General features: G+C 39.1%; 1 protein-coding gene across 2 annotated transcripts in view; it reads right to left on the bottom strand.

Moving 5' to 3' along the window:
- The window catches only part of vps50 (VPS50 EARP/GARPII complex subunit), a 91,655-nt gene that overhangs the window by 34,910 nt on the left and 29,733 nt on the right, over positions 1–27,012 (bottom strand). For both annotated transcript variants that reach the window (XM_046416991.1, XM_046416992.1), the window contains exons 11-19: positions 26,382–26,480; positions 22,934–23,074; positions 17,045–17,177; positions 8,011–8,096; positions 7,733–7,827; positions 6,769–6,867; positions 5,260–5,350; positions 3,731–3,916; positions 1,321–1,439 (exon numbers count right to left, since the gene is read on the bottom strand). In XM_046416991.1, coding sequence (XP_046272947.1) covers positions 1,321–1,439; positions 3,731–3,916; positions 5,260–5,350; positions 6,769–6,867; positions 7,733–7,827; positions 8,011–8,096; positions 17,045–17,177; positions 22,934–23,074; positions 26,382–26,480 — 1,049 coding nt within the window. The remainder of the gene's footprint in view (positions 1–1,320; positions 1,440–3,730; positions 3,917–5,259; positions 5,351–6,768; positions 6,868–7,732; positions 7,828–8,010; positions 8,097–17,044; positions 17,178–22,933; positions 23,075–26,381; positions 26,481–27,012) is intronic.

Raw genomic sequence — 27,012 nt, 5'->3', positions numbered from 1 at the left:
CATTATAACAATGCTTCTACAATGAACAGCTACTGAATAAGTAATGTTAGTGTGTCTTGTTTCCTGTACAAATCTGGAGCAAAATCTGGTGTCAGCTCTCAGATATGCACAAACACACAGACAGGCAACGGCCTAGATTCTTAACAATTCAGTCCACCACATACGCATGCAGTCGGTTTACTGACAAAAACACAATAAACTGAACAAGTAAGGTTTTAAAATTCAAAACTCCTGTATGATGCATCGAATTGAACACTATATAGACAAAAGAATTGGGGCGCTGACCTTTGCATCAAAAGGGGCTTTAATTGCATTGCATTCTAAATACACAGACAGCTTTGCAGGTATGACAGCTTCCACTCTTCTGGGAAGGTTTTTCACAAGATTCTGGAGTGTTTCTGTGGGAATTTTAGCCCGTTCATGCAGTAGAGCATTTGTGAGGTCAGGTACTGATGTTGGACGGAAAGGCCTGGTTCACAATCTCCGTTCCGGTTCACCCCAAAGGTGTTGGATGAGGTCAGGACTCTGTGTGGGCCAGTCAAGTTCTTCCACACCAAACTCATCTGACCATGTCGTTATGGACTTTGCTTTGTGCACTGGGGCACAGTAATGCTGGAATAGCAAAGGACCTTCCACAAACTGTTGGCACAAAGTTGGAATTTTGGACAGCACTGTCCAAAATGTCTCAGTATGCTGAAGCATTAAGATTTCCCTTCACTGGAAGTAAGAGAGGAAGCCTGAACCCTGAGAAACAGCCCCATTAAGAGGTGTGTCTGGATACTTTTGTCTATATAGTGTATGTGGTTATTTATGATGCAGATCTATTTGAGATTCTCCCTGAAAAAAGATATACAGAATACGAAACTTTTCTCAACTGCATTCAAAGTTCTCTTTCAAATGGAAAATGAATCCTTTAACTCAAGCTGCAGGGGAACGCATGATGGTCTCTGCCTTTATTAAACAGCGACTAATCTTTCAGCAGTCACCAATTACATAGATGGAGGTGGGAAGAAAGAGTATTTTCCATGGTTAGACAAAAAGCTTAATACAGCTTTATGCTTAATTAGCAGGGTTAGGCAGGGGTAAGCTAAAATTATCATTGCTAAGTGCATAAAAACAGATTCAAGGACATACCATTTTATTTTATTATTATTTATTTATTATATTATTTTATTGGTGGTTCACATGAGTTACTTCTTTTGTGTCTTTTTGTTCACTTACTTTCATCTATTTGAAATAGCCAGCAGTGGAAACGATGGACACTTGGATATACTATGTAGCTGCGTGTCTTTAGAGAGGTCTAAAACACTTGGAACTGACCTCTTGAGGGGGGCATCACCCGTCTGCTCGTCAACGTAGTCCTGCTTTAGCTCCTCAGGGACGTCACTGTCACTGTCGTAATCTTGATACACACTCTTCTCCAACTCGTCTGACTCATACTTGAGAAAGAGAGAAAGGAAAGATCAGGTGGAAGTCAAAGAAAATGATGGTCAAAGTGCAAGTTCAAAGAAGAAAAACAACAGAGATAAAGTGAGTAAAACACCTTATAACATGCTGTGAAACTTGCTGATACTGTTAATCAGATAACACACTTCAATAAAAGGTCTGTGAAGTTCAAAAAAAACAAACAAAAAAAGAAAAACCCAGAAAGTATAAAGTGGCTACTGAAGGAGAAACTACATTAAAACAAATTTTGTTAAAGGGCTGTGATTAAGTTAAATAAAATTTTATTGAAAGTCCTTGAAGGTTTCATAACCATGAAAGGTTTGGCTTGGGGAGGAAAAACAGAATTTGGGTGAATCTCCCCTGAAAGACAATATTTTCTTTGTCCTTAACCGCAAGCTCAGGCAACACAACAGCCATATAGAAAGGATTACAGGCTTAAGAGCAAGCCAAGATAGGGCTTCTGTAAGCCTAAAATGTTAGATAGTACAATATTGCTTCTGATGTGGAGACTGAAAGAAAAATACACCAATAAAAAAAGGTGTATGATATATTGAGGGACCCGTGTAATCTATTGTTTTCATTGTTGAAGAGAAATGCTGTTTCAAAAAAAACAATAAGTAACTGATGACAAATAACTGATTTTAGACTTTATGCTAGTCATAGGAAGAGCACATGTGTATAACATCCACAGTAAAAGACAATATCATGTGGATCACTATATCCATGCCATAGATATCTCAGAGGCAGAGGCTTGAGCTGCTGCTGCTGCTGCTGGTTGCACCGCTGCCTAGCAAGTAGCTAACCCGTCCAGCTAGCAGCGATCTCAGTCTTCCTCCAGTGCCAAAAAAGCAATTCTTGCGTTGCACTGAGGATGTGCCAGTACCAGCGAGGTAACATGGTGTGTGGTATAAGACTTGAAACTTTCCACAGGAATCAGGAAAAACCTAACTTCCTACTAGGCAGCCGTGGCCTAGAGCAGTGTTTCCCAACCTTTTTTGAGCTGCGGCATATCTCTAACTTTCGAGATCGCGCAGCGTGCTGTCGGGCAAAAATGTTTGGATCAGTTAGTCGCTCCGCCCGTGACCGCACACCGTCTGCCCAGAGCGCCGATCGGGTGATCCCGATCACACAGGTGTGCACACAGGTGTGCACACAGGTGTGTTGCGGTTGGGAATCACTGGCCTAGAGTGTTGGAGAAGCTGCTTGTGTGTGTGTATGCTAACAGTACCTAGCAATCGCACAAACTTAACCACACAGTCGCTGGTACTGCTTGGCTCTAATTTCTCTAATGGCACACACAATGCTCATTACGTTCTCAAATTCAGATTTGTCAGGCAAGTAGAGGCACTTGTTTTCATTTGCTGAACAAGAGGCTTATGCTGCCTCACTCAGTCAACCCAGGTTGGTCCTTCTGGGTTTGAAGATGCAGTTGTACTGATAGATATACAGTGAAACAAGCTCTCAAAGATGGTGAACAGCATTTTCTCTTCTCTCTTCTTCTGTCAATAATGTTTGTCACTAAAGTGGGATTCTTAATAGTTTTACTGGACAATATATCCTGCCTGTAAACGTAAATGGAAGCAAAACATGTCTTTTAAAGTGAATTGCTGGCCATTCATATTCAACGCAAAACACAAGAGTAGAAAATGTGTTTCTAATAAGTAAAAGTTCTTCAGAGGCCTGAGTATTAAATACTACAAAGAAAGATCTTACAAGGGAGTATAGTTTTGCTGAGGAAAAATATTGAATCCTGATGGATGAGGACCCAAAAAGCCACAGAAAAATTACTACTTATATTGCACATCAGACAATGCCTCAAAGTGTTATACTAATCATGGAAGGTTCTGCACTGCTGGCCCTACTCCATTAATAAAAGTTTGTTATGGCCCTGGAGAGGACAGCATGAGTGCTGCTGTAAACCACTTCATGACCCACAGTGATTATGTCCCAATTAATCAACTTGTCTCTTTATTAACTTGTTTGGTGGTACACCTCGACAGGTAGCCTTGTTAATTAGACATGCTTATGTAAGTGGGTGTATCTGACTGGTGGCAACGAACAACTTGACTGAAACAAGCACACAGTCCACCTAAGAAAAGAGTATAATGAGTATAAAAGTATAATGACAGAAAATGGACAATGAGCACAATATAAATCATTTTTGCAGCTTTTTAACCAACTGTTCAACACATATTTCACAAGAACAAAAGTAATTCCTGTTAAGTAACCGTCAAGCAGGCCTCAATTGGAATCATGCCTGCAAATGCATTTCCTTTCCACCTACCCCGTTAGATGCCAGCACATCCTCTGTCTCCTCCTCTTTGTGCTCAGTGTGCATCTCAAAGGGGTTTCCCTCCTGAAGGTACTGCTGGAACAGAGACAGCTCCTCCTGAGCCGGGCTGTTCGAGGACGTGGCCTGTCTGCTCGGGGAAACTGATGGAGAACGACACTGGCCCATGAACTTAAACTCCTGAGTTGGAGAGAATGAGACACAGACAGACAAAAGGCAGATGTGGGTCTGTGTTTGGCAAAGTTAGCAGATGAGGCACATAGGTAGACAAAATTGATGTTTATAAATTTGAGAATTTTAGAACTTGTCCTGTGTTATCAATCATACCGTCTTATGAGAAGTATATGATAGAAAATAAAGGGCGGACATCTATGAACAATACAACCTAACAGGAGGTCAGGTGCATGCACAGCTTCGACCAAGGGGGACAAAACACAACCAAACACCCTGCTTGCAAGGCAAGTTCAACAATATGCTCTCCTTTGGACAAAGCTGTGTAGGTGTATCAAACCTCCCTGTATAATTTATTTATTGAGAAAAGTCTCAGGAATCCAAAAATAGTTCAAATGCATCCTGTGAAGTCGAGACAAAAAATGGTATACAGTTCTTACAGAAAGACTTCAGAGATAAAAACAACTGCATGTGTTAACGTTAGGAAATGCCAGCATTACCAGTTGGACAACCGACTCAACAGCCAAATTTTGGGAAGGGCTGTAACAATTCAGAGCACTTAAATATTAAAAATAATGAAAATATTATAAAACTATGCTTTCAGATCTTAAACAGAATCACATTTAAACCATTTTCAGCTGTACAGACTGCAGTAAATAAAAATGATGAGAGTCTAATCTAATAACACATACAGTAATGTAGTAATAGAATGTAGTGATAGAAAATTCTCATGGCAGTGGGTTTATTATGAAAATTTCACTGGCATGCATGTTTGTTGCAAAATGTGTCCAAGCATGAAGTGAAAAACAAGATGTTTGAAAATGAAAAATCACACTTTAAATTAACTCCATTTATCTTTCTGACATCTCTTTCTTTCAGTTTATCATTTGTGCTTCCTGGTGAAGTGAGCTTGACATGTTGCGAGCAGGATGATCTTTTCCTGGAAATGGTTACAGTGCATATCCACGGGATGCTTACAATATTTTGTTTTGGGTAGTACATCATCCACATTAGACTCTGATGTTTAGGTTTTATTTTTAACCGCAGCTCATGAGTGTGGGAAATGAAATCTTCAAACATACACGCCACATGGGACAACAGCCATGTTATCTTCTGTGTTATATAATGTGGAGTGAACCTTTCCTCCTCCTGTGGTGATACACAGGATGACAAACTTGTACACACACCACCCACATTCACATATACACAGAAATCAACGAGCAGGATCCCCTGCATTTCATATGCTTATGCTAATTTCACAGTGGCGGGGGATGTGCAATGAGTGACAGCACAGAATAAATGAATGCTGCAGTGCTACACTCTCTTGCCTCAGTGATACAATTCTTACTCACATGGAGCTGGGCGATGTTAAAGTTAGACTTGACCGGGCATAGTTCCCACGTCTCATTTTCCAGAAACATCCTCAGCTCTTCCAGTCGTGCCCTGAGGGGTTAGGAAGAGAATAAAAGGGAACAGGGATGGAGTAAACAAAGATAAGAGTGAGAAAGTTAAAACAAAGTAGTCAGCATCTATCCATTACTGACCTTGTACCATTTTGTATAACTAAGCAGCTGTGTTCTGGGAGTCCTGATTAAATGTGCTGCATCAGTGATGCGCAGTGAAAAGGAAAAGTGGTCTGCATGTGGTTTAAGGTGAGTGTGGTATGTTTTATAACTCATGACAGCCACTGTTGTGCTCACTCGCTAGCTCAATATTGGATCCTTTTGTTTGAAATGTGTGAGCAGTGTTGACTTCAAACACTATGATGACTCTCGTCACTTTTATTAAAGGTGTTTAAAGTATGAGAAGCGAGAGAGAATGTGGAACAGCAGCGAGGCACAGGGCAGCCACGTGCTACAGAAATGGGGTATCAATTTATCTTCTTGACTTCAACATTGTACATTATTCTAAATGAACTTTAACCAATTTGTATCATTCCCCTGCAGTTATATTCCTCCAATGTGGTGCACTGAGAATTAAAGGGACATTAAAACTTTGAAAACATTTCAATCACTCAGAGAAAATGAGTACCGATGGCGCAGCTCTTAGAAATTTATCATGTCTGAACCCTGACAATGACATTCTGTCTGTTGTGCCCACAGGCAAACAATATACCCCACCCCGATGACTGAGTGTGTCACTGCAGGCAGTCAACAGACAAAGTTCACTGGTGGGTAATCTCTTTAGGAATGACACCCGCATGGAAAAATGAATCAGACCTAATGTAAAAATGATGCACACACTGGAAGCCTCCTGGCCAACAGTGCGAGTGTGTGTGTGCATGGACACGGGGGGGCAATGTGCCTTCATCATGCTGTCTGATGTACACCCCCTCTTCTTCTCTGATCTAATTACAGTCTCACAAGATCACCCCCATCTCATCACCTTTAACCTAAATGTGTATCCTGTCATGTCTCCATGTCTCCCTCCTGCGCCATTCTGGGTCACAGGAGTGAGGATTATCAGGATTCTGGTATTTAAGAATACCGTCGATGATTCTTGACAGGCAATCACAATACTGAGCAATGCAAATCATCTCCAATGATGTGTCTGTGTGAAAGCATACATATTCATGTTGTTGGCAGGGGTTTATCTAATCAAGAAGTAAATCTGCTTCCAGCTCAGTGAGTGTTACTGTGTAATTACACGTTCACTAAAGAGGGTTACGATGGGAACAGAGTATGTTTAAGTAAGCCAGCGTTGTGATTGTGAGAAGTTTCTATGAAGCAATGATAACCTGCTGTCCAAGAATCAGTTTCATCTCCTCTCGTCTATACGCTTCCTTTCAGATATATCAGGGGACTACACACGTCAGATTGTAAGACGAACCAGGTAATGATCCAACATTGGAAACTTCATACCTGTGATAGTTTTTAAAGTAGTTGACACTCTGGCGTTTGATGGACTCCTGCAGCACCTCTGACTTACTGCCACAGAACTCCTCACCCACCTGCATCAACCTGAGGGAACACATTATGACAGAGACAATGACAGTGGAAGAGACAAACAGAAAAGGAAGGAATGAGACATTATTATTTGGTGCATTAATCTGTTGTGATAAGAAGATCTGCATAATGCCTACAATGACCTATCGTTTGTGCTTTTGCATGAGCAATCCTTAAAACTGCAAAGAAAAATATAGAAATGTAATAAAATACAAATATAAAAAAATATAAAAACAGAAATATCAAAAACAGTCCTTTAGCATCAAGGCCTCTGGAGTGGAACCGCTATTTGTGTTCGACTGACAGCTGAGTCAGCAGGGGGACAGAGACGCGATTTAAACAGACTTAATCTGGTAACTTCCCATTCAAGGGACAAACAAAGTAATGTTACAAACCCAATTGAAGAACTTAATGTAAAAATGTAAATTTTTCCCATATGAGCAAATCTTCACAGGTCACAGTATCTCAGATTTACAAAGCACCACCTTGTTTCTTCCCATTTGGTATCCATTAATGCAAAAATAGCCACATCACATATCACGTCAGCAGTATCACATTATTATAATCAGAGTCAATATAATCAAAGTGTGATGTTTAAATGGGGCTGGACATACTGCCATTCTAATTTTAGTTCTAGTGCACATATAAACAAAGTCTGTAAGAACCTTCTTATTGGACAGAGGAGTGTGTGTGTGTGTATTTGTGTCTTAGTGTGCCTGCATAATTTGAGTTGAGTTAGTGAGCAAATGAGCAGATCAACCTGAAAATGAGAACAAAGAAAAGGCAAGAAGGAGAGAGGAAAGGAGCAGCGAGTGCTAAGATAATGAAGGCCAATTAAAGGAGACGAGGATGAGCTGGCTCCTCTGACCACGCGGCATACCTGCTGATGACATCCAATACCACTATGAAATCGTCGTATTTGAAGTTAGACATGTCTGTCCCAAGGATATAGGCCTTCACTTTCAACTGGACATCCTGAAGAGAGAACAGAGAAAGAGCAGGGTGATTCACGGGAGGACTTCTGATCAAGCAACTATGCGTTGGACAGAAAACTGGGGGAAAAAAAACAAATAAATAAATGGAAAAGAAAAACTAGGAATGGAATGAGAGGAGAAGATGCTGAGGACCAGGGAGAGAGAGAATACTACTCCTTCCAACCTGCCAGATCCGTGTCAGTCCATGCTCCAGTTTCTTCTTCACATAGCTGCGGTCCACCACTGACTCATCTGACTCCGCCGCGTCATCTAGGGATATTCAAACAAAGCACACAGACAGATCAAAAACTAACAATGACACATAAAATCGAGCCTGATTCAAAGGATTTCATTTACTTATTTCAATAGACATCTGCACAATGAGGCACGAGCAGACTGAATCAGAATATGTACAAAAATCAAAAAAAGCCTATTGTTGTGGTTGATTAGGAAGCAAATGAAAAATATACCTTTGATAATTCTAAAATAGGATCTCCCATGTGCATTCCAACAAGAAAGGGGAAATGTGGTGCAATTAGGCTATACATCTGAGACCTTGAGTACAGTCTTTCATTCAAGTCATTCATTGTTAGTTTGACCATGCAAGACAGGCTGAAGTTTAGCCGGGGACTCCTTTGACACTTCCTCTGCAGAAGTGGTTGTCAGCCAGTATCTGACAGGAGTGTAGGTCACAAAGTCCCTCAAGAGAGGAAAGACTGACAGCGACCTCAAACACAATAGGACAACACTGTATGACACTTATATAAGGTGTTGAGGTCCTGTTCACAGTCAGGCAGTCAGAAAATGAAGCCAACATCTCTGCCTCTAACAGCTCCAACATGCTCCATCTTCTAAAATACCATGCGGTGCAGACAACGCACAGGCTATGTCACAGCAGCTGCAATGCTTTCCCCTGGCTGAAAATTCAATCAGTCTGAAGCTGCTTATGCTGTTTGAAGGGGATCTCTAAGCAAGCAGCAGAGAGCCTGCAGGTCAACTAGCAGGTGGCAATCAATCCCACCTCAAATTTCTTTAATGTATTAAGAAGACAGAAAAATGGTGAGTCATCTGATTAATGCTTGTGTTTGAGGTTTGTTTACCTTTTGTTATTGGGCATAATATTCCAATAAAACCCTCTTAAGTCTACTACAAATCTTACATAAATTACTTTCTTCCCTCATTTGTTTTTCTGCAGGATTTTATTGAAATTTTGCAGTAAAGATAAATTATTTATTAATTAAATGAAAGCATGAAAAACAACTGGGTTCTTGTATAATGTGATGTTTATTCTGTTGGTCCAGTTCATGAATTTAAATTATTTTTTATTTTTGATCTCTGCACTCTACAGCACAACCAGCTGCCAGGGTCAGCTGCAGTAGCTGCACTCTCCAACAGGCAAGTTCTTATATGAGCCTCAATCCTGGCTCTCTCTGCAAGTAGGAAGGCCCTTCCACCCCCTCAAGGACCCTGATAACTACCTAAATCGTTACTGAACAGCATTCACTGCAGTGCAGTATATACTACCAAAAATGACTAGTGAAATGCCTGTTTCTAGGCAGGAGAAAAACAAATAACTCAGGTCAAGGCCATATAGACAAAAGCCAAAGCAAGAAAATTCCAAAACTCTGCTGCAGCATCTGTTCTTGGAGCTCTTCTTTAAACTTCTGGCTAAAAGGCATTCTCTTCCAGTATTGGACAAGAACCTGTACTCACAGGCAAACAAAACAATTTGGTGAATCCATCTCCATGTGCACAAATCACGTAAGAGCACTCAAGAAAACATAAATGTGTCACCGACAGAATATGCGTGGATCTCCATGTGTTTGAGATCACGCACACTGCCCTTCATTAACCGTTAATCCAGATGATGAGGGGACACATTAGTCAGTGAAAACATGGGAGACAGGCATGAATCATGGGTACTGTTTTCCTTCTTCTGAAGCAGTGAGATGGTTGAAAGACCTAAAGCCTTAAACACACAAACACATAATTTAACTCAGCTTTAAGCAAAAGTCTCCAAGCTGTAGTCAAAACAGTCAGTGTACACAGAACCTGCAGTGCGAGGTGTTCGACTTCTGAGCAAATGGATAAAAATCTCTTGTCATTTTTGGCTTTTTTAAAAAACAAGTAAACTATGCAGGCAAGTCACGTTTCTCAGGAAAAAAAAAAAAAAACAATGGTACTCAGTAGCAAAACTGCATATGGGTGAGAGTGTACAAAAGTGAATTTTATTACACCCACATACATGTGTATATCTAATTACATAAATATAATGACAGAGAGCAGGGGAAAGAACAATAGATGACAGCCCCCACAGCCAGTCAGTCAGTAAATTACTGAGTGCCTTAAAGGCAAAAATAACAAGAGATTTCAAGAGGTTAAAAGACACAAAAAGCCTACATGAAAAGATATAAGACTGCTGTGTACGTTTTCAGAGGGGAATCAGGGAACCCGGATAAATCAAAGCTCCTCAAAAACCTTTGAATTGGAAAGGTTTACTAAAGGTAGATTCAGACCAAAAAACAGTTTCGCTGAGTAACATGAGATATTTGAAAATGAAGACCCTAGCTGTAACAAGCAGTGGGGTGCCATAAATATATGGAAGAGTAAACCTGGGATTACACAGTGAGATATTCTAATAAAAATAATGACATATACAGTATAGCACTAACCAAAACAATGTTATAATGTTGCTTCACAAATCAAGCAAAGAACACGTAAAATATAACATAGATACACATAAAAATGCAGCAGTAAAACAATACAAATACAGAAACCAAGAATGGCAAAACTCAAACAGAATAAAAGCTTGAATCAGATGAAATCAGTGAAGGAAGTGCATTGAAAGTATGTTTTAAGCTTAAATTTAAAAAAAAAAAAAAAAAAAAAAAAGCCACTGACTCAGCTCGCTGTATTTCCTCGACCAGCGTTATCCAGAGGCTTAAGGTTCTTATTTCAAAGGCTTCTAGCCCCCTTTCAGCTGGGAGTTTGGAACAGAAAAAAAAAGTCCCCTGCCAGAGGATCTGTGCAAGCAGGGTCATCCAGGGATAAAAGATCTAAGATATACTGTGGAGTAAGACCATTTAGAGCCTTGTGGGTAATTAAAGTTTGGGTTAGTTATTTTAGAAGCATTTTTGTTATATTTGTGAAAAATATCTTAACATCCCAATAGTAATCATTAAATAAAAATGCAATAATATAAAAAAATATCCACTGGATGCCAAGCAGGGCACACAGCTGACTGAATGAATGGAACTGACATCCAGGGGTTGCTAACATTATGCATCATCAGTTAATACAGTATGTCTGTGCTCAATCACATTCTTAAAGACAAACTATATGTGCAATGTGTGCAATGCTAAGTCTGATGAGTAGCTTTTAAAAGGGGGAGTCCACTGACCCATCACAGCCTGGTTACAGGAATAAGAGAAAAAAAGTCAGATAAGCCTTTTGTGGCTCCGTGTGAAGTCTGATAGACTAATGTGATGTCATTTGAGTGGTGCTGACCCAAATGCTTCGAAGCGCTGACAGTTGCCGTGGTAATCAACATTCAAATCAGAATTTGAAAACTTCAGGTTCTCCTTTTTGATGTATAATGTTTAAGCGAGCGAGAGGCTGAGACGGCAACAGCGGCAGACGTCTGCCTTCCTGTACTCCTCTCTCATTTGACTCATAATTACAATAATACCAAAGTATACATGCAAATAATGATGGCAAGTTTAAGGAGAGTTTGAGACCCTCTTAAAGATATAAGATTAAAGATAAAAAATATTAGAAAGAAGTGGTCCTGCATTGTGGGCAATTTTATGTGAGTACAATACTAAATTGATGAAGTCCTCTCAGCTTGTCAATTATCACTTAATCAGTAACATCCATAGTAGCTGATCACATCTGAGAAACAAAGCAGAAGAAGAACAACTCTGTCCTCTGCAGCATAGTTCACATTCTAAGGTTTTCCAACATTATTTTTCGTTTTCATCAGTCTGCATGTAGACCAGCACTTTACCCACAGGACCTTGTGCTAATCATACTGAGGCGTACAATTAGCAACAGAGAGAATCTGCTCAGCCTTACTATGGATTTAGACAGATGGCTCAATACACCAAAGAAGAGAAAAATCCTCCAGAGAAATTCCTGTCAAGTTTTATTTCCTGCAATAGCTTGGAACAATGGGTTTCCCATACACAGTATGGGAATCAGTAATAGGTAATTCCTCATCTCAGATTGTCCACTCTATTAACTGTTCAATACTAACAAGTTTAGCCTGACATTAACTTTAAACAAAGTATCTTATTTAAATAATTCAAAAAAAGTCAACTTGATTCAGATGTTCTCTTGAATAAAGTGTAACTTTTGTTGCCTGATATCAGACTGAACTGTCAACTCATTACAGCCTGCTTGGAGTGGGCTGCAGCCAGTAATTTTCATTCTACAGCAATCTTCACCCATTAAATTCTCTCAGTGAATTTACACATTTTTGTCTCAAAAATACATTTTCCAACATATAACAGGCTGGATACAAGATTACATGTTTGTTTCAGTGTCCAACAGTTTCATACAAACTTTAGCAAAGAACTATGTATGTGTGAAGGTACCTCACATGGTGAAATGTGTCATATGCCTAAAGAAGGAAAGCTTCTCCTGTCCAAGAATAAATAACGGCCATTTTGAGAACCAGAGTGGCAAGATGATTTGGCAGACAAGGATATAACAGTAGATCAAATTTAAATTCTGTCCAGTGAGAACAGTTCTTCATTGAGCCATATCATTGAGGGTTATCTTCTCCTCCCACTAACTGATTGCAATCATCACACTCAGAAATGGATGTGACAGTGAGGGACACACCTCATGCTTTTCCTCTGTGTTGCAGTTCATGAAATATATGGTGGTCTTATTCATCTCAGATTCCTACTTTCACTTGGATCATGCACATAATTGACTTCCACATTACCTCCACAGCCACTACTGTCATGTCACAGCCATTAGTCACCATTATCTCTAATAATGACCTTCTGGCAGGATTTCATCAAACACATCTGGGAATTTTAACAAATGTTTTAAACCAGTGGTTTTCAAACACTGGTCTTGAGACCCAAATAACACTGGTTGCAATTTGAGTCATTAACAGGGACAGAACTGGTGAATACAATTGCATCATTCACTAAAAGACACAAGAACAGAAGGCTTGGGAGACATCGTGACATGGGAACTTGACATATCTGGGTTTCATTTAATGAGCACAAAGACGAAGATGGGAGTGAGGCCCTGTGGGGAAGAAAGAGCAAAAAAAATTGGAAAAGACAAAGTGAAAAGGAGCTCGTGAAAACTGAGAGCCCTAACAAAGGTGAGAGTCGGGACTGTGAGTGATGAGACAAACTGAGAGTGTCGTGTGTGCCAACAGGCTGTGTCAGAAAAAACTAACTTTTTACTAATTAATACTTTTTAAATACTGCAGCATAAATGGACATTTTAATTAACTGTATAATCAAATTAAAACTGAGAATCTACTTGACTACAAAAACTTGGAAAGTGAAACTACTAAATACCCACAGTCCTTACAGAACTGCGGGAAATAGCTGATTTAAATCCAGAATTCTTCTGCAGAGACGGATGTCCCTGATTTCAGACATCAATTTAAAAGATGATTTAAAACTAAAGTCTCGCTCACCAATGAGCTTGCAAAATCCAGTCAGCCATTAAGAGATTGTGAATGAAGTACACAGTAGTTCATCTCTTAAAGAAAAACATATAAACAATACACTGTATATTGATGCTTTATATGAGATTTTTGAATCCATAATGCTTTTCTGTTAATGAACTATTCTTTTTCTCCATTTTTCCGCTTTTCCACTAATTTTTGCAACAACTATATCCACATCAATCCCCTCATACTTTGTGGTTGTCACCCCACTGTTGACCTGGTGAGGGTGTAGACAGCCTCCCCAGGACAACTACTTATAGAACATTAATAATGGCCAAAAAAAGAGCTATTAGAGAGAATGGAAAGATAAAGGAAAGGGAAAACCACCCTTTGTCAATCTGTAGGGACTAACTAGTGTTTGACCTTTGGCGGCATTGTAGATAAAAGAGTTTGGTGACTGACAGGACAAACCCCCACAGGGGCCTTAGCTGCCCACTTGTTCAAACTATGACTAATGAAAGAGCAGCATGAGCATGACTATAAAGAAGTTTATCCAGAGAAAAGTCAAAGCACAGCTCATAGTTCCAGAAAATTATAGCAATGCAATATAAAGAGAGGAAAATTGTTGACAGTCCTGATGCCCAGTTAAAGGACACCAACAAATGAAGCAGTACAGCAGACTTTGACATGTATAAATCTGTAAAGCACAAGAAACAGAAAACTCAAAATTAACAAATTAGCTTGGTACAATTGGGTATTAATAGTTCCTAAATCCTATTTGATTTCAATGAATTACCTTCTATCACACTGTTTCATTTATTCAGTGCTGATTATGGAGCACTTTGAACATAACAGATTCAGATTTTCTAAATTCACAGGGACACCTTAATACATGTCAAAGGGCTTGTTAAATCAAATTAATGTAAACATGAAAACTAAGGGAAGTGGGCATGCTTGAATACAAAAGTATGATGAAATGGGCCAATCAAAAAACAAAACAAAAGTAATTGCATTATATCCTGGGAGAGGTCAGTAAACCATGGCCTATTTCACATAGCATGCTCCCCAGGTTAGTTCATATGTCATGTTACTACTGAACATTAATGAGGTGTGAAGGCCAATTCTCACCCTGACTGCTGAAAACGGATCGTTTTCTTTATCACAGCAGAGCAGACAGCCTCCATACATCTCAATATTAGCCTACATGGCTCATGCTCACGCTCTGTATGAACACGTAACAGAGAGCAAGCTCGCCATGGTTATTTACTCTCGCACACAAACCGAGCAACCCTTGTGCCTGACAGCCATCAGCACTGATCAAACACGGCAGGGTGTGCGCAACAGCAGCAAATCTATTCCGTCAGGTGGGTATATGACCCTCGCCCATATTACTTCTTGAAGCAACCTTTCTTTTCCTCAGCTGGGGAGATTAATTACTGAAACATTACACTGGCCAGCTCAGTATATCAAATGGTCACAACCCTAAATTCCTGGGATGCTCTCATTTTGTCTTCTGAATGAAAGGCAAAGGTGAAAGCGTGTGTGTGAGACAAAATGACGGAGAGAGTGATCTTCATTGGGTCTGAATTTGAAGGTCTCTTATGTGAAATAGGGGTCACAGCAAAAAAAAAAAACCTCTTCCACAAATTAGACAAAGCCTGTCCTGTAAATCACTGCTCTGATAGATATACACGCACACACACACACACACACACAGACACAAGGATAAAGAGAGAAAGGTGAGTGACAAAGCCAGGGTGGTCAGGGACACCTTTAGACAGAGGACAGAGGTGACAGCCAATCAAATAGTGAGATGATGGATGGGCCTCATCAAAGAGAATGTGTACGTCCTTTCCCATGCAAGGAGGATGTCATCTAATGAAGGATCCTGAGGACTTAGCATGTCACCAATCATTCAGCACATCCTTGTGTCCTTATCTAATCCTCTAATGAATTCTGTACAGTATGGGAAATGGAAATGAGCTGTCTTTCAATACGCAATAGGAAGTTAAAAGCTAGTATGACAGTTTTGTATTTGCAGCTGATATCAAACAAAGCCCTTGGCAAGACAAATGAAACAAACAGCAATGAGATGAAAAGTGCTGTGAACCAAATCCAGTTTGGTTTTTTTTCTTACACTGGTAAGAAATTCATCTTCCAGTGGAGCTTACTGCAAAACCACAAAGCATGTATTGCCTTAACAACTGAGCTTCTCGAGGCTGATGTTGTCACATCTGGCTGACTGACAGCAGGATGGACAGAAGCAGCAACACCAGCAAGACTTTTCTTGTTGATCTAGACATAAGCTTTGGGTTTGAACAGATGTGGTGTCGAGCCGTCTTGCTGTTCTTAATGGTCCATTACTTGAGTGCATCTATACAGTTTCCAATGGAGAGTCTGTTTACTTTATACTGTTAACATCGCAAAATGTACTAAATGTACAAAAAAGAAGGGGTAACTTGCTACTTCTTTTCTAAAACAACAACACCTTTCGTGTGGAAAGTAATCATTGGACTGATATGAAAGATACGTATTTACAGCAAGTTATCTATGAACAGTACTACAATGTAGTAACAGGCGCTGGATTTGAAAGTCTTATTTGCATCAACATGGACAGAGAGCTCACCCAAAGTCTTGTGTGACAGATTTCAATAAGAAGAAAAATGCATCATTCATGGTTCATCACTTGCATATGCATATATTTATCCCTGAAACGGTATGACCGGGTCATATTAATTTCACAATGTAAATCCAACATTGTGTACATATAATTTATATTCATGCAAATAGGACAGACTGTCAAGCCAATTTAAATTGGATAATGCTACAAAACACTGTATGATTGTACCGCAGGGCCACAGTATTTGCAGAATGAAGGAGTTTTAGCAATGTCAGTGAAATCAAAAGTGACTGGTCCACAACTGGCTCAATAGTCTCCATAGTGAAAGGAATGCTGAACAACATATGCCTTTTCGGTACCCATCTCAGTAAAGTGTGTGCTGCACTGATGCGTCACCACACATTCAATACTCTCATCTCTTTTCATTCACTGAGATTCAATCATTCCTTTTTGTGAGCTTTAAAACTGATAAACCTACTGTATGTTGAAATCCACCAGTCAGGAAATAGCGCTCCTGAGAATATGGAGAAACGGCTGACCTCGTTCTCATTAAGTCTTTGTAAATTTAATCTGTGAGTTACTTTTTCAGCCTTGAGGACAGTGAGCAGATTTGGTATGTTAAGAGTAAACCCAAATGAAAAAACTACAGAAGGAATGGAGGTGCCAAAGAGACATTTTAGACAGGTGAAAAGGAAGATCAAGAGTGAAAAAAGTATAAGCCACCAAACAGCTTGTGCAAGATAGAAGGTGCCCAAGCCATGTGCTCTGTCTATTGGGTTCTGGTACAAGTGAGAGGTTGTTGTATCTTTTATTTTTCAATCTGTAATTGCACCAACATAAAATGCTTCAACTGCAAACTGTGCACATTTAGTTAAGCCGAAACCAACAGAGCAGTGTGGCTGAATATAAACTGATTATGAAAAAAGTACATAAGGTTATACAGGTACTGTCTCTTACCTGGAGTGGGTGAAGCCTCCTGTTTATCATGCTCCTCATGCCACTGCATGGTGCGGTGATAACTCAGCATCACCTCCCACAATGCCTTGCACAAGTCTGTCAGGCAGGGGATGTAGCTATCCAGGGTGATATGCTGCCAATGGAGAAGTGATGACAACAAGGTCACTGATGCACTCTTCTACAGCACATGAATTACTTGTCATGCTTTGCATTTTTTCTTTTATCTGCTTGTTTTATAAATGGGTGGAAAGTACTTTAACTAAAGCACCTCAGGTACTTTACTTGAGTATTTCCACTTTCTGCTACTTCATACTTTTATTCCACTACAATTTAGGTGGATTTATTGTACTTTTTACTCCACTACATTTATTTGATAACTTAAGTTACTGGTTACTTTCCAGATCCAGAATAATGACTTATTCTAAGACTCTAGAAAATAACATACTGTTTGGTTGTTGTGGCAACAGCACCCATGCTGAACCAAGTTCACATACATACATATTCTCATATATGTGATTTTTGACAGTATAAAGGTTAGAGCACATGTAGTATAGATGATATGCAGCAGATGGACGATCAGCCGTGTCTGTCGACCAGAAAGTAATACATCAGCCGTAATGTAATATTCATTGCACAAAGCCTGACTTATTTCTTTCATAAAATTCAATTTTCTTATCTGAACACATTATATGATACATGGTGTATGTACATGGGAGTACTTGGGGGTATTAAGTATTAATATTACTACAATATTATATATATATATGATTAATTCTGCCAGTAATGGCTTATGTAATCATGTAATTTCCTCAAAACGAAATCTAATTTTTTTTAATTATAAATAATTACATACAGGTACTGTCTAACTCAATAGACTATAGATTACTCAATAAAAGAGTAAGTGAAAATAATATATTATTAATTCTGCCAGTAATGGCTTATGTAATCATGTAATTTCCTCAAAAAGAAATCTAATTTTTTTTAATTATAAATAATTACATACCAACCTGCATATCTGGCAATATGACTTGACCCAAGGACTGAATGCAACAATACAATAAGCTTTGTAAAATATCACAGTGATGCTAAATCTGAAACAAAATAGTTACAAAAGTGTGATAGAACATACTCAAAGCATAATACACATTGATGTTTTTCCTTCACATGTCCAACATATCTGCATTTCTAACTCTGAGCTCTAAGAAGGACAGACAGCATGGAAAAATGTTAGACAGCAAATTAAAATTTGGCCCATCAAAGAAAGGTGCGGCTGGCACATAGCAGCCACTGACAGTGCAAGGCTTGACAGCACAGCTATGTGTCAACACACTGAGAAACAAATGAATCCCTGCCAGATTAAACAGTGCTGTCGATAGCAGCCGCACTTTGGTTAAACCACTGTAATGAATAAGTGCTTGTAGACCCCTGATATTGTTCACAAAAGCTTTGTAAATTACACACCTCAAGCATCACATATTGATGGGAAAGAAAGCAGCACAGTAAAGACGTCAGCATGGGAAAAATTCCACATCTTCTACTGGCTTTCTCTTTTGGCATGTCATAGTCTTTGAATGACAAACCACCACTCGCTAGGACAATCTCTCTCTCAACAGAGCATCTCTTACTAAGACATCTGAAGTACACAACCTCACCAAGAGAGTTTCATGTAAAGACGAATACCTTAAAAGATGCTAATGACAACTGTTTCCCAAGGCAGCTAAACAGGCATGAAGGCACCACTGTCAAGCACTGGGATGGTGTTGTAAGAGTGAAATGTTTTTAATGTAACAGCCATCACTATACTGAACACTTATTTTTTACAGGTAATCAAAGACCTTGATTAAAAGTAGAAAATGTAAAAAAAGTCAACATTACATAAAAAAAATAAGTTGGTATTATAGCATACTGAATTAAAGCACAGAATATCAAAGAAAATGTGATGTTTCCACATCAAATTTCCTATCACTGTTAAATACTCCTCACACTTTTAGTCATCCACTCAATACATAAAAAAAAACATGGCTTGCAAAACCTCCATTAATGTCAATTATGCTCACACTAATGGACTAGATTCTCATTCAAATTTGTATTAACTACACTCAGACTTGAGAGGTTTTTAATACCTTCATTGCAACAGACATTAATCACCATTTTTGTAAAGATACACAATGCCAACTAATCTCTAAATTGACTTTTTATCGACAAAATAACAAACTTCTACACCACTACGACCATAGCAAACTGTTCACAAATTACACACAAATCCTGTACTGTTACTTACGAGCTATGCTGAATAACAACACGTTGCACAAAACCGGTATCATTAAGCAATGTATTTATTACTTGATGCCTGAAACAAACAGTATCAGTCTATGGGTACTACAATAGAATTTGTTAATTTTTATGCACAGTTTAAGATAACAAATGAGCAACAGTGCTTACGGGACCAACCTGAAATACATAACATAACTGCATTTACAAACAGGCTCTAGCACCAGCGGTCAGACAGGTAAGCTAATGAACCAGTTCTGACAAAACAAGACTTACCATTTGACATTCCATGTTCTCCATGAGCCAACAGTATCACAATAGCATGTTGCCAGGCAACTGGACTAACGAAAAGAAGTAACCTTCGCTACTTTAACTACCTCCTTACAAATCTTTTGCTGGACCCGGGCATTCACCTTGCTGGACACAGCTTTCTAAATGAGGGTAGTGATAATGGCTTGGGATCTTTTTTGGAACAATCATTTGGTTTTCTGAAGAAACTTACCCATCATTAACATATGTCAAGCTGGGTCAGGGAAGTTCTGAAAAGACAAATCGCTGACTCCATTTTTTTCCACTGTCTATGGGGGTGTGTGTAGGAGTACGAATGAAAAGAAATGCCACACATTTTTACAGAAGAGACGTTGAAGAGAGAGCAGGTATCCTTGATTTAGCTGATTCACTGTCTTTAGGAACAGACAAACAGACCCCCTTCCTTTCAAAGAATAAACAAACAGATTAACCTGCAAGAGATCAAAAACATAGTCAGCAATCTCTAGACCTGCTGTGCCAGCAAAGAAGCAAAGTACAGTACGCTGCTAAACAGGAATCTCACTCATACACACTTAAACAAGACTTGGTGCACAAGTCTGTGAGAGAATCTTGTTCAACTCTGAGGCAGAGTGGGTTCCTAAATAATCAGAAAAAACATCTAAAAACAATTTTGTAGTCAAAAATCATGCTATTACCTCACTAGTGCTGCTGGACGGAAAATTATTTGACTAAGATTAAGAACAAGTCTGAGATCTTTTGTATCAATCTGGACACAAAAGAATGATCCATAAAAAACTAAAGATAAAAAATCCGAAGAATCAGGCACTTTGAAAATGATAAACAATAAATAATTCTTATGATATACAGATGCAGTCTTTAGATGTCTATCACTACTGTGGCAGAGTAATAACAACAAACATGAGACCAATTTCAGAGCACTGTTTAATATGAAAAAACAGTCTGTGTATCCACTCCACTCCAAAGCAAAATGGTCCACCCTTTAGATATACAACTACACTCAAAGTCAATCTATTTCAAACTACACAACAGAGAGTGGGATGGACCACTGTGGGTTATTAATGAGCAGTTGCTTGATATTGCTGGGATGATGTCTCAGTCATCAGTTGAGCTAATGGCTTTGCATATCTCAGTGTTAAAAAGCTAAAGCCTAACTTATCAGAAACAATGTTTCTGCTAGTGTATGCCAATTTGCTGATATTTTTCAGTTTAGAAAGTGAATAGCTGGCTAGATGACCATGGTTACTGTAACGACTATGGTATACAGTATGAACAAGAAGTTGGATAAACTACCAGCGTTGGCATGCAGTACAGTGTAAATAGTCCAGCCTTTACAGTCACCTCTTCACATATGAGAGCTTGATTCTGGGAGTGAACCATCCTATTTCCATAAGGAGAAAAGTCAGACAGAACAGGGTTGATAAGGAGTGAGGCTGACCAATATTGATGAGATGTTGATGTAAAATTAATAAGACCCTCAAAACTGACCTTTCTGTGTGTTCCCATTTTTCTTGAATGTTAAGTTGCATAAGAGGCAAGTTCAGAAGGTCTAATGTCACTTTAACATTTCCTTAACGTTTATTAAGAGGAGAATGGCAGCTGAATAAGTTTGTTCTTCTCCGCAAACAAGGCATTATAATGCCTTGCTGAAGAAATCTACAGTATTTGTTGAGCAGAGAATATTGCTTAAATGATTTCATTTTTTTTCAGCTAATCTGTTCATCTGAACCAGAACTTGTCAAAAGGTATGATTATATTAGCCAGAGAGATTTGGAAACAATCAGGTGTCTCTATGGAGAAAAATTGCAAACAACCTCAGAGAGGAACAATGAAGCACTTTTGAAATATTCAAACCTCAGGAAGAACGTTCAAACCCATCTTTTAGATGATTTTAGTGCCTCTTCAAAACCACTTCAGTTCACTCGATGTTCATTTCAGGTGGTACTTCAGTTAGTGCTCCTTTTGACATTTAAAGGCAGGTACATCTTTGCCTTATATAAAATCGTCCATAAGGGGCAAAACTAAGAAAAAGACTTGATCTCCCTATGAAGGTCTCTGCAGACAGGCTGAAAATGCTGTCAGCCACACAAATGAACTGTGTGGGGGTATTCGCATACCTCTTCATTTGAGTGCACAGCTGTGTGTGTATGTGCTGCACTATCAATCATGATCATGCAGCTGAATATCTGACAACGCATCCCATCAATCTTAAGTTGGTAAGAATGTTGACTGTGGTATGAGTGGGATCATCCAGGCAACACGACATGCTGACAGGGTATCGATCAAACACAAGTAAGCATTAGGATGTGTCTGTAACTACTACATCAAGCATGCACACAGTATTTTAGGGGATGCATGACACAGATTTCCAGTAAGCCTAATAGCAGTTACTTTGACAGGAGAAAAAAAAAAAAAACTTGGACAGTAAGTCAATTCAGCTTAAGGGAAGCAGAAGCGTTTCACTGAATGTAACATATATTACCCATAAGCAATATAGTTGTAGTAAAATGATCCTCCTGCTAAGTCTTGTTCTGTTTGGGCATCCCATGCACCTTATGCTACCATTAATATAAATTTAATAAAAAGAGAAATATAATATAATATAATAAAAATAGAAATGTGTTTTACGTTGTGTTGACCACAACGTAAAATGTTACGATTAAAGACTCTGCAGAGAAACGGTAAGGCCAAACATGGAGGGAAATAACTACGACAGCTGACAAATCAAGACTGTAAAGATGTAAAGATACTAACTGTACCTTCCGATCAGTCAGGGATGACCTTTACTATAACCCTATAAACCCCTCCACACAGTGGGCAAGACTCTCCCACAGCCCCTGGAGAAGAAAACTCACAGAAAACTGTGATTCATTTTGATCTACAATGGAAAGAAAAAGACTGAGAGGAATTTAGGGCATGTGGGCTTGAATGGAGAGCCCAGTCAAAAAATGCTGCTGTAGTGCATTGGCTCTGGATTGTGAGCAAGATTAATTATCTCACAGCGAGAGGCAACAATATACTTTCTTTTCCCTTTCTCTCAATCACTTTCTTCATGCTACTGACTCGTTCATTTAACTCTATTATAAAGAATCTGTAGAATCGCTTGTCATAAAATAAGTGTTTATGCTCGGTTACACAGCAATAAGAACGTGTGAGGAGTATTGTGAGTAACAAAGCGCTTGAATGTTGACCCAGCAGTATGTGCAAGTCCCTTCAACATTTTGAAAACATTTGTTTTTACTCATAAAGCTGTTCAGTTCTAAGCAGACAGACATACAGGGTGAATACTGGAGGAATAAATCCACCAGTCACACATACTCGTCTCCTTACCGTGCACAGGTCCTTGTACTGCATCTTCTGGAACTTGGTATCAGCGTTGCCAGCACACAGTTCCACATATCCCAGCACCACTTGGAACACAGTATTGTGGATGGCCTGGGTGAAGTGCATGTGCAGCTGGTCCATAGCAGTCTGCAGAGAGAGCCAAACACACGGTTATGAAAGTCATTATGTCAGCATGTTACTGACATCGGCCAGTGTCGATCTATCAAAAGCCAAACAGCAGGAAACCTGCAAATCAAACTTTTCAGGAGACACATACTGTTCTTGATGTTTTGAATTATTTGCAAACATGCTAGTTACACAAGACAGCGAGTGGGAAAATGAGGATAGCTATCTACCCTGGGAACTTGTGTTCAGGTCTAAAAGGAAAAAGAACAATTATGTCTCCAGTTTCCATGATTCACACCTCTGAAAGCAGCCCAATTTGCTGTAGGGTGTGCCATTAATTAAACAATAAGGGTGAGGAACAAACTACACACTGGCAGAGACATGTTAGTGACATGTACTCTATGGAAGCACGGCAGCACTGTCTCATTTATGGCACCATTCACCTCATATGAAACATCCTGGAACACCCAAACCTGAGGCATTTTATCAGAATGAGTCATTATTGGGGCACCATGACTTAAAGGAAAGTGGTGAGAGTAAACAAAGAAGTACATTTGTGAATGATAACAATGAGTGTAAAGAACGGATTTGTCACATCAAGCCATCCCTTTTACATAACATGTAATAATTTGTTGCATTGTTCCAAAACAAAAATGACTGTAGCAGATTTATAAAAATCACAACTTACTAACAGTGAAATAGGATTTTTTTAAATTACTTCAATTATCATGCAAGAAAAACCAAAAATGATGAAAAACAATTTTGTGAAAACTGCTGCAATGCAGTCGTATTCCATTGTTGTTTGCGCCTTCGCAATTTCATGTGCTGTACCTGATTCTCTTTCAAACTCTAGTTACATTTGCCATCAGCTTCTCTTTTGCAGCTCCCACCCACAGTCTCACTATGGGACCCTAGTGAATTGGGGACACCAGAGTCGCAGGAGATGTGGGCACTGTACTGACCAAAGCCTGACAGGTGATGCATGTTGAAGTGCAATTAGATTCTTGCAGTAAACAAGCTCATGGCCACAAAATGTTGACTCAATCCATTCAGACTGCCTGCTACCACAAAAGTAATTTAAACCTTTCTTCCCCACTTTCTGAGTTTTACTTCATCTCTCCTAAAAACACAGAGAAAACTGATGGCTGTACAGAGTCTGGACAAGAGGAGGCAACTAGGCAACTAACATCACAATAACCATCATTATCTCCAGCCACCAGTCTTTGGACATAATTGTTGATCATCTGCAAAAGCAAAAAATTCATTCTTCTGCAGCGACTTGTAGCAAAACAAGCAGATGTTTCACTCAGACAAATGTTGGGAAATCAAACTGGGTGCCAGGCTCATTAGGCTATAAGCAACTGGTGCATCTGAGCCTGGTAATGAGACTGAGAGCCAAGAGAAAATACAAATGGTCTGAGCTGCTGTATGGCAAGAGCGGTGTGGTGCTGATTACAATTACTGTTGGATGACACAGTTCATTTACATATATTTAATCTGAAATTCAAAATATATATATGTAATATACATTTTATCTGAAATTTTATCTACACACAGAGAGAGAGAGAGAGAGAGAGAGAGAGAGAGAGAGAGAGAGAGAGAGAGAGAGAGAGAGAGAGAGAGAGAGAAACACAAGACTGAACTCCTTGGTTAGCTTTTGAGCTGGAAAAAGCTCATTATCACAATGATAAGAAAAACATTATCCATTCTCAACAATCCTTGATGACGCAGTCTCTATCTTACTAAGTCAAGGACAGCTTTTAATGTCAAGAGGCATATAGCATATTGAATATCATCAGCTCGTTTTTTGGTTATGCAACAATTAACAACCACATTTTGACTTCCAATTTCTACTTTACATCGTCAAAAAACACTCCCAAACTATCACTGCCAAGTGTAATGTGGAGAAGATGATACTGTTTCATTTTAGAATGCATATCTCATTGAAGAACAGAATTCACACTGGCAAATTAACAGGTGTACAGCAAAATGCCTTGTTTGCAGAACATTAATATATTCAGTGTAAATCAATTTTAGACTGGCAAGTACCCACATGCTCACCAAGGACAGTGTGGCCCAGCTCTAACCTCCACCATAAGCCCTCAGCACTGAAACCCCACAGATTGTAATTATCATCAGCAATAGCCTCTGTGAAAATGTGGGAATTCTGGGGCTAGAAATGCTGTGTAAGAAATGTAACAGCATTTATGGAATAACAAAATCCATACAAACATGCCATACAAAGGTGTTTGTATGTTTTTTTTCTCACCACCATTTAAAATGACCATGTCTAACTAGACAGTCTCTCATTTTAGCTGTTACTGGACCACAAATCATCCTACTTGTTAGAGAAAGAACAAATATTTCAAGGATGATAAGGATAATGTAAGCACAGAGCTTGTAATTCTCCCTTACAAGTACAGAGGAGTAGGGAGATGAAGAGAAAAATGTAGCTGTACCATTAAGCAGCAAGCATAAAAGACAGGGCTATGAGTAAGGGAAGAAGGATTGTAAGTTAAGGCACAAGATAGAGATGAAGGCCAAGTGAGCTGCTGGACATGATGATGGAGTGGATTGTTGAAGAGAGAGGGGCCGTAGCAGTACAAAGCAATGCTTGTTGACAACAAATATGAGGGTTGGAATGGGGCATGAGGAATAAAGCTTTAAAGCCAGAAAGACGCTAGTGATAAAAGGTATTATTTGCATGATTTGAGGTTGCAGTTTATTACATTTCACCCCCGGTATTTTCACAGAAAACACAGTATTTTTTGTTGTAGTTTTAAAGCTTCAATACAACAGTAAAACGTGTCACATAGAAACATGTTGTTTTGACAGTATCATCCCGCCTGTTTTGATGTTTTGAAAGCTTCTTTTGTATTATTGAAGGATTATTTTGTACAACTTTGTTCCTTTATGTGGCAGATTTCTGTGGGTGTCAGCTAATTGACAGAAGCAGAGGACAGTCGCAATAGATGGCATACATGCCCTGTAGCCTAAAGAATTCTCCAATGACAAGACCATGAAATCACTCCATCGAAGTAAAAGGGAGCAATCATGACAAAGAGAAACTAAATAAACATTCACATATATTTGATTGTTTAACCAGCCTATCAGATCTTTTTTAACTGCTCTAATGTAAATGGTGGTAAAAGAGTGTAAGAAAACAACACTTCTAGCTGAATGCAAACAGCGTTTATGTACAGTTTAGGAGAGGAATGAACAAAATGATGAAATTATGAAAATATATAAAGTAAGGGCAACAATTAGATCATCGCATCCAGTCCTTTAGTCATTCCCCGTGATCCTGTACACAAGCCAAAACACTGACCTGTGTCTTTCCCAGGAGCGTGTAGGCCAGCTGGACCTTGGTGTAGTGCGAAACATCAAAGTGCTTACAAGTCTTCGACAGGGCGACATCAAGCTGCTCCTGGAGCCAGAAAGAAGTAGATGAAGGTGAAGAAAAAGGTGACGAGAGTGGATGAGAAAAGAGAGGGATTATCAACATTAAGACCAGTGATTTATACATAGCTATGTAGATGTATAGCTGCGACCCAAGGCCAAGGGCAGATAATTGGATGCGGATATGGGTGTGTATCCAAGTGTGTGAATATAAGCTTCTGGCAGAGATAAAAGGAGGAGTAAGACAGACAGGAAGTTATCAAGTATGGGGATGTGTAACCCTGACACAAGAAGCCATCTTCAAAGAATTTAATGGTGATAAAATGCCTTGCATCACCATGACTACTACTGACAGAACAAATGCTTTAGTTTAGTAACATAATATAATATAATATAATCATTTGATGATTAAATGAACCACATCACAGATTTTGGTGCCTCCTATTTCTTGTGACAGACCAAAAAAGCACCAAAGGACCCTGTTAATGAATGAGCGCAAATCAACATAGAACATACTAATCTTCACTGCACTGTTGAAAGTTTTACCATAATCACAGAAA

Source organism: Scatophagus argus, chromosome 17 (assembly GCF_020382885.2).
Source record: "Scatophagus argus isolate fScaArg1 chromosome 17, fScaArg1.pri, whole genome shotgun sequence".
Classification (NCBI taxonomy): Eukaryota; Metazoa; Chordata; class Actinopteri; family Scatophagidae; genus Scatophagus; species Scatophagus argus.
Note: the sequence above shows the minus strand (reverse complement) of the source record. Positions and strands in the feature narration are given on the sequence as shown.